This window comes from Hippocampus zosterae, unplaced genomic scaffold (assembly GCF_025434085.1).
Source record: "Hippocampus zosterae strain Florida unplaced genomic scaffold, ASM2543408v3 HiC_scaffold_347, whole genome shotgun sequence".
In the NCBI taxonomy this organism is placed as follows: domain Eukaryota; kingdom Metazoa; phylum Chordata; class Actinopteri; order Syngnathiformes; family Syngnathidae; genus Hippocampus; species Hippocampus zosterae.
The window spans coordinates 23,688-32,548 of NW_026262893.1; the positions used below are offsets into that span (position 1 = coordinate 23,688).

The window sequence follows — 8,861 nt, forward strand, 5'->3', positions numbered from 1 at the left end:
GAAAGTCCTTGATTTCTGAGGGGCCGGGCATAATCAATATGGATAGCGAGCCCGCCGAGAAGAAGATACTGCCCTTCGTGCAGTTCATTTCCCGGCTGGCAGTCCTCATGGCCGCTGAGGAGGAGCCCCTCCGTGCTGCCCTCGCCCAGCCCTCCAACCTGGCCGTCCTCGCCCAGTTTGTTGAATCGCCCGCCCCTGCCCTGCTGGTCTACCGGGCCGGTGACTCCTTCGCAGCCTCTGTTGAGAGGTCGGAGGCACAGGGTCTGTGCCTGCTGCTGGTGAAGAAGGCCTCCTTTTCCGCGGAGGCAGAGGGGGTGGCGCTGTGCCAGCTGGTGCAGGTGCTGCCGGTGTAGCTTTCTGGAGAGCACTCGGTGATGGCACTGGGATACAACCTGGTGCACGAGTGCCTGCTGCCGCTGCTGGCGAGCAGCCGGCAGGAGATGGACCGCAAGTCTGCGCGGGACCGGAACAGCTACAACTCGCTGCTCAAGAAGATGAACGAGGTGGACATCAGCCTGATGCACTGCCAGAACTCGGTCAAGGTGCACGAGGTGCAGCTGAGGGTCGAGGAGCCCGTCCGGCAGCTGCTGGCCGAGGGCCGAGAGCTGGCCAAGGAGCAGGTCGACGGACTGGTCGAAACAGTCATGCACTGGGGCCGGGACATATCTCGGCTCAACAAGCTGACCTTCGACATGGAGAAGAGCAGCATCATGCAGGAGCAGAAATTCTGGAGCAGCTACCACTCGGCGATCAAGAGCGCAGACCTGCAGCTGGACAGTCCCTAGGTCCAGGCTGCTCTCGACTACCTCAAGAAGCATGGCCGCCTGCACGCCACCATCAACTTCGAGGGCGAGCGCATCAACCTGCGCAACTGCCTGGCCAAGGTCGCCGGCATCGAAGGGTTCATGAGCGAACTGCCCCTCGAAGGGCTGCAAGCCTGCGACTCCCTAGAAGAGCTGTCTGGGGTCACCCTCGAGCTAGTGGCCCGCTGGAAGGGCATTGAGAAGTTCCCAGACTACGATGCAAAAAAGAGCCTGCAGTTTTACCACGTGCTGGCGCGGGATGTGGCGGGGCTGGCCGCAGCCATCCTGGGCCGCTACCGGCTCATGTTCGAGCCCTTCCCGGACTTTAAGGCGCTCTACCAGACCTACTCGGGCATGCTCGCGCGCTTCCGGGACGAGAGGAAGGCATTCGCGGACGCACTGCTGAAGCGGCGGGGCGTGGGCAAGGAGGGCGCACTCTAAAACCAACTGCTGCCCCTGGCGGCGCGGCTGGAGAAGGCGAGCAAGATCCGCGAGCTGCACTAGGAGATGAAGAGCGTAATCGAGGGCATCCTCCGGAAGGAGAAGAACCAGGGCGCGGTGAAGTTCCTCTCTGCGGGCGAGCTGGAGCAGGGCTACCAGTACTTCAGCGAGATCAACATGCTGGACATGACGCGCGAGGGCGAGGAGCAGCTGGCACACGCCGAGAAGCAGTACCTGGCGCGGCTGGAGAAGGTGGAGTACAGCATCACCGAGAACCTGCGGGAGCAGCTGTCGGCCACGGCCAGCACCGACGAGATGTACCGCATCCTGGCCAAGTTCAACCGCCTCTTCTTCCGCCCCCGCATCATCAGCGCGGTCCAGGAGTACCAGAGCCAGCTGCTCAAGGCCCTCAAGAAGGACATCGAGCGCCTCAACGAGAAGTACCTGGCCCGGCCCTACGAGGAGACCGACAACGCGCGGGTGTGCCGGGTGCGGGACGTGCCCCCAGTGGCGGGGTCGGTGATCCGGGCCATCCAGATCGAGAAGCACCTGAACCGGCTGCTGGAGCGGGTCAAGACCATCCTGGGGGCCTCCTGCTTCAACCAGCGCGAGGGCAAGGAGGTCGAGGACCTGGTCAAGGACTTCATCTTCCGGCTCAAGAACTACAACGAGGTGGTCAAGGACTGGGGCGTCAGCACCCACGTGGCCGCCAAGTCCTTCAACTTCAGCCACGAGCGAGTCCTGCGCCTGGACCGCAAGCCCGCCCAGGTGCTCGTCAACTTCGACTACCGGCTGGTCGACCTCATCAAGGAGATCCGCAACTTCCTGACCATGGAGCTGAAGCTCAACTCGCGGTCCTCGCTGACCTTCTACGCGGGGATCATGAAGACCGCCTGTGCGAGCGCAGTCTCGCTGCGGGAGTCGATCTACCTGTTCAGCCAAATCACCAGCCGCCTCGACAGCAAGATCGGGCTGCTCCTGGCCGAGGCCAACAACCATGTCATCCGCTCCCTCCGCAAGGGCCTCGACATGTTCTGGTCCAACAACGAGGCCGTCCTCTTCCTCCAGCAGACGGTGGCCGAGGCCGTCCTCGGACTGCACGAGCTGGTGACCCTCGTGCTCGAAAAGAACGAGCAGAACGAAGCCGTCCTGCTGACCCTCCCGGCCTGCCCCCTCGAACACACCCTCCTGCGGGAAAAGCTGGCCTCCATCCAGTCGGTCATCTACTCCTTCCACCTCAAGCGCGCCTCCAACCTGGCCGAGTGGACTGCTCACCTCAACGAGCAGATCGAGCGCCACCTGGTGGCCCGCGCCCAGCAGCTCATCCAGGAGTTCCTGAGGCAGTTCGAGGACTACGACGGGCAGGCGGGACTGGTGGAGCGGCCCCTTGTGCTGGAGCTGAAGATGCAGGAGAACCGCATTTACCTGGACCCGCCGATCGAGTACGCCCGGCAGCACTGGTACACCGAGTTCCACCGGGCCCTGGGCATCCTTACAAGTCTGCCGAAGATTGAGACCCCGCGGGACGGCATCAAAAAGCCGCCTCGGAGACCTTCGAGAGCGTGCTCGACCGGGTGGACCGGGAGGTGCTCAAAGGGGCCTACCGCACCATCAACCGCGTGGTGGCCGCCGCCGAGCAGTACGCGCGAGAGTGGACCAACTACCAGGCGCTCTGGGACATCGACGTCCGCAAGGTGTACGAGTTCCTGCGGGAGGAGATCGACCGGTGGCAGGACCTGCTGAACGAGCTGAAGCGCAACCGCAGGACCTTCGACAACAGCGAGACCGAGCGGCAGTTCGGGCCGATCGTGGTGGACTACTCGAGCGTGCAGGAGAAGATCAACCACAAGTACGACAACTGGCACAAGGAGATCCTCAACCACTTCGGCGAGAAGCTGGCTGACAAGGTCAAGGTCTTCCACGCGGAAGTGAGCCGGGCCCGCGAGCGCCTCGAGAAGATCAACTTCGCCTCGGGGCTCGACATCGTCCAGGCCATCTCCGACTTCCAGACCATCCGCCAGAAGAACGGCCAGTGGGCCCTCGACATGGACACATACTCCTCCTCCTTCAAGCTGCTCGAGCGGCAGCGATACGCCTTCCCCCAGGACTGGCTCGAGGAAAGCGTGGTCGAGGCCGAGTGGAGCGCTTTCCGCCAGATTTTCGTGAAGAAGTCCGCCCAGCTCGAGGCAGAGACCCCCAAGCTGCAGGCCATGGTGCTGGCCGATGAGCAGGCCATCCTCGAAAAGGTGCGCGAACTAGACCAGAACTGGGCTGCAGAGAAGCCCGCTGGGCGGGACTGCCACCCGAAGGAGGCGCTGGACCAGCTGTCGATCGCGGGGCAGCGGGCCGAGTCAGCGCGCAAGGGCTACGAAAGCTGTCTGCTGGCGAAGGAGCTGCTGGGACTGGAGATGGTGCGGAATGACAGGCTGGAGGTAATCGAAGAATAGGTCGAAGGGCTGCGGGAAGTGTGGCAGGGGCTGGCACGGGCCTGGGCCCCGCTGGACGGGCTGCGGGACAGCTGGTCAGCTCGGTCACCAGCAAGAAGGTCACTGAGCTGTCGGACGAGGCGCGCAAGACGGTCAACGGGCTGCCGCTCAAGCTGAAGAGCTACGAGGCCTTCGAGCGGACCAAGGCGCGGCTGGAGGGGGTGGTGCGCATGAACAAGACCATCCGGGAGCTGAAGGGGGACGCCATGCAGCCCAAGCACTGGAAGATGCTGCTGCAGAAGACCCGCAGCAGCATGGTCTCGTCGGAAGTGACCTTCGGCGGGCTGTGGGGGCTGGACCTGAACCGGCACGAGGCGGTGGTGAAGGACGTGCTGAGCGTGGCGCGGGGCGAGAAGGTGCTGGAGGACATGCTGCGGGGGGTGAAGGAGTACTGGGCGGGGTACGAGCTGGAGCTGGTGCAGTTCCAGAACCGGTGCAAGCTGATCCGGGGCTGGGACGAGCTGTTCGAGAAACTCAACGAGGACCTGTCCTCGGTCACCTCGATGAAGATCAGCCCCTACTACAAGACCTTCGAGAGCGAGGTGGCTGCCTGGGACGACAAGCTGCAGCGCATCCAGCTCACCCTCGACACCTGGATCGACGTCCAGAAGCGCTGGGTCTACCTCTACGGCATCTTCTTCGGGGCCTCCGACATCAAGGACATGCTCTCCAACGAGTTCACCCGCTTCAAGGGCATCGACAGTGAGTTCTCCTCCCTCATGAAGAAGGTCGCCGCCAAGCCCAACCTCCTCGAGGTCATGCACTACCCCAACCTCGCCAAGACCCTCGAGCGCCTGGCTGACATGCTCGCCAACGTCCAGAAGGCCCTCGGCGACTACCTCGAGAAGCAGCGCTCTCAACTGGCCCGCTTCTACTTCGTGGGCGACGAGGACCTGCTCGAAATCATCGGCAACAGCCGGGACGTGGCCGTGGTGCAGCGACACTTCAGCAAGATGTACGCGGGCATCAGCACCCTGCGCACGGGCGAGAGCAGGGACATCATCGTAGAGATGGCCAGCCGCGAGGGCGAGCTGGTCCCGCTGCGGGCTTCCGTCAATATCCAGGAGGACCCGCGCATCAACGTCTGGCTGGCCAAGGTCGAGCGTGAGATGCAGCTCACCCTCGCCACCCTGCTCGAGCAGTCGGTCGCGGACATCGCCGGGGACGACCGCGCCGAGACTCTGATGGGGATCATCGAGCAGTACCCCGCGCAGGTGGTCATCCTGGGACTGGAGGTGCTCTGGAGCAGCAAGGTCGAGCAGGCGCTGGAACCAGGTCTGCAGCCAGTGCTGGAGTACCTGCTGGGGCTACTGGCGGCCCTGGCAGAGCGGGTGATGACCGACATGAAGACCAACTTGCGGCAGAAATTCGAGCAAGCGATCACGGACTACGTCCACCAGCGGGACGTGGTGCGGCTATTGCTGCGGCAGGGCGTGCGCTCAGAAAAGGAGTTCAGCTGGCAGTACTACATGCGCATGGTCTACTTCCCGCGCGAGCAAGACGTCCTCAAGAAGCTGGAGATCCGCATGGCCAACACGGTCTTCCACTATGGGTTCGAGTACCTGGGGGTGGGTGAGAAGCTAGTGCAGACGCCTCTGACGGACAAGTGCTACCTGACCCTCTGCGAGGCCCTGCACCTGCGCATGGGCGGGTCCCCCTTCGGCCCCGCCGGTACCGGCAAGACCGAGTCCGTCAAGGCGCTGGGCTCGCAGTTGGGCCGGTTCGTGCTGGTCTTCAACTGCGACGACACCTTCGACTTCCACGCGATGGGCCGCATCTTCATCGGACTGTGCCAGGTGGGCGCCTGGGGGTGCTTTGACGAGTTCAACCGCCTTGAGGAGCGCATGCTCTCGGCCTGTTCCCAGCAGATCCTGGTGATCCAGACGGGGCTGCGGCGCAAGCAGGCCCGCATCGAGCTGATGGGTCGCGAGGTCAGCCTTAACCCCCAGATGGGCGTGTTCGTGACAATGAACCCAGGCTACGCAGGCAGGTCCAACCTGCCCGAAAACTTGAAACAGCTGTTCCGGCAGATGGCCATGGTCAAGCCGGACCGGGAGCTCATCGCCGAGGTGATGCTCTACTCGCAGGGCTATCGCACTGCCGAGCGGCTGGCTGGGAAGGTCGTCTCGCTGTTCGAGCTGTGTGCGGACCAGCTGTCCTCCCAGCCGCACTATGACTTCGGGCTGCGGTCCCTCAAGAGCGTGCTGGTCTCGGCTGGCAACATGAAGCGTGAGGAGGTGGGACTGCTCAAGCGCGAAGGACAGGACCCTGCGGCCTTCGAGGGCGCCGAGATCGAGCAGTTTGAGATGCGCATCCTCATGCGCTCCATCTGCGAGACCATGGTCCCCAAGCTCATCGCGGAAGATGTGCCCCTGCTTGAAAACCTGCTGGGAGGAGTGTTTCCAGGGTCGTCCATCCCCAAGATCGGTGAGCCCGACCTGCGGGCGGCCCTCCACCATATCAGCGAGCAGACTCTCCTCCTGCCCGAGGAGCAGTTCCTCACCAAGGTGTTGCAGCTGTTCCAGATCACGCGGCTGCACCACGGGGTCATGATGGTGGGGCCTTCAGGTTGCGGTAAGACCAAGGCCTGGCAGCTTTTGCTCGCGGCCATGGAGAGGGTGGACAAGATCAAGGGAGAGAGCTATGTGATCGACCCCAAGGCCATCACCAAGGACGAGCTGTACGGGCGACTGGACAGCACGACGCTGGAGTGGACAGACGGGGTGTTCACGGGAGTGCTGCGGAAGATCGTGGACAACCAGCGAGGCGAGTCGAGCCGGCGGCACTGGATAATCTTCGACGGAGACGTGGACCCCGAGTGGGCCGAGAATCTGAACTCAGTGCTGGACGACAACAAGCTGCTGACCCTGCCCAACGGCGAGCGCATCCAGATCCCGCCCAATGTCAAGATCATGTTCGAGGTCGAGACCCTCAAGTACGCCACCCTGGCCACGGTCTCCCGCTGTGGCATGGTCTGGTTCAGCGAGGAAGTGGTTACTGCTCGTATGATGTTCCATCACTACCTGCAGCGCCTGGCCCTGCCCGACTACGATCAGCTGCCCACCCCCGACAGTGAGCAGAAGCATGTGCCCTCTGCAGACGCAGGTGTGCGGACCTCCTGCGTGGAGCGCCTGCAGCCCTACTTCACGGGCGAGTCTTCGCCGATGGAGCAGCTGCTCGAGGAGGCGGGCAAGCAGCCCCACGTCATGGAGTTCACCCTGGTGAGGGTGATCGAGGCCATGTTCGCCCTGATCCGCAGGGGCATCACCAACATCCTCGAGTACAACGAGACCAGGCCCGAGCCCATGCCGCTCGACCAGCAGGCGAAGTACATCACCAAGTGGACTGTCCAGGCCGCCGTCTGGGGCTGCGGAGGCAGTCTCTCCATCGCCCAGCGCGGGCTGCTTTCCCGCAAGCTCAAGGACATCTTCGAGCGGCTGGTCGACCTGCCGGCGGCCCTGGGTTCTATGGACGGCCCCTCCTACGAGGTGCAGCTGGCGGACTTCGAGGTGCGCATCGAGGACGCAGAGTGGAGTCTGTGGAAGAAGAAGGTGCCGACCGTGGACATCGACCCTCAGAAGGTCACGGACGCAGACCTGATAATATCGACGGTGGACACCCTGCGGCACCAGGAGACGCTGTGCTCGTGGCTGAGCGAGCACCGGCCGTTCATCCTCTGCGGGCCACCGGCAGCGGCAAGACGATGACACTGATGTCAACGCTGAAGAGCCTGCCCGAGTTCGAAATGATCTTCGTGAACTTCAGCAGCTCGACGACCCCTGCGCTGATCAAGAAGCAGTTCGAGCACTACTGCGAGTACGTCAAGACCGTCGCCGGGATCATCCTGCGGCCCAAGCAGCCCAACAAGTGGCTGGTGGTCTTCTGCGACGAGATCAACCTGCCCGACGCAGACCGCTACTCCACCATGGTCGTCATCACCTTCCTCCGCCAGCTCACCGAGCAGCGCGGCTTCTGGCGCACTACCGACCGCCAGTGGGTCAGCCTCGAGCGCATCCAGTTTGTGGGCGCCTGCAACCCTCCCACCGACATCGGCCGCAAGCCCCTTTCCGCCCGGTTCCTGCGGCACTGCCCGCTGCTGTTCGTGGACTTCCCAGGGTTCGAATCGCTGAAGCAGATCTTCGGTACGTTCAACAAGGCGATGCTGAAGAAGAACCCAACTCTGCGGCAGTACGCGGAGGCCCTGACACTGAGCATGGTGGAGTTCTACTCCGAGTCCCAGAAGCACTTCACCCCCGACATCCAGCCCCACTACATCTACTCCCCGAGGGAGCTTACCCGCTGGAAGTACGCCATCAATGAGGCCGTCGACACCCTCGAGTCCGTCGAGGGGCTGGTCCGACTTTGGGCCCACGAGGCGCTTCGGCTGTTCGAGGACCGACTCGTCGAGCCCGCGAAAAGCAGTGGTGCCAGCAGCTGGTCGATTCCGTCGCCACACGCAACTTCCCTGGGCTGGGCCCCGAGGCGCTGGAGCGGCCGATCCTGTTCACGAACTACCTGACGAAGGCTTACACGTCTGTGGACCGTGAGGAGCTGCGAGTGTACATCGACGCGCGGCTGAAGACCTTCTACGACGAGGAGATGAGCGTGAAGCTGGTGCTGTTCGACGAGGTGCTGGAGCACATCCTGCGGATCGACCGGGTGCTGCGGCAGCCGCTGGGGCACATGCTGCTGGTGGGGGCGTCGGGGGTGGGCAAGACGACGCTGTCGCGGTTCGTGTCGTGGATCAACAACATCACGGTGTTCCAGATAAAGGCGGGGCGGAACTACTCGCTGGGGGACTTCGACAACGACATCCGGGAGGTGATGAAGCGGGCGGGCGTGAAGGGCGAGAAGATCTGCTTCATCTTCGATGAGAGCAACGTCCTCTCTCCTGCCTTCCTTGAGAAGATGAACGCCCTCCTCGCCTCCGGAGAAATCCCCGGGCTCTTCGAGGGCGAGGAGTACACTGCCCTCATCAACCAGTGCAAGGAGTCCCTCATCGCCCACAACAAAATGATGGACTCTGAGGACCAGCTCTACCGCGACTTCATCCACAACGTCCAGCGCAACCTCCACGTCATCTTCACCATGAACCCCGCCTCTCCCGACTTCAGCAACCGCACGGCCTCCT

General features: G+C 63.1%; 1 protein-coding gene across 1 annotated transcript; it reads left to right on the forward strand.

Annotated features, from left to right (window-relative positions):
- Nucleotides 1–1,247: 1,247 nt before the first annotated feature.
- Nucleotides 1,248–8,854, forward strand: LOC127594978 (dynein heavy chain, cytoplasmic-like; the record flags this gene model as incomplete). The annotated part of the gene is given in 5 exon segments (XM_052056697.1): nt 1,248–2,756; nt 2,759–3,755; nt 3,758–7,417; nt 7,420–8,136; nt 8,139–8,854. Coding segments are annotated over 5 exon segments (7,599 nt in total), but the record flags the coding sequence as incomplete, so codon positions are not given.
- Between the last annotated feature and the right edge of the window lie 7 nt (nt 8,855–8,861).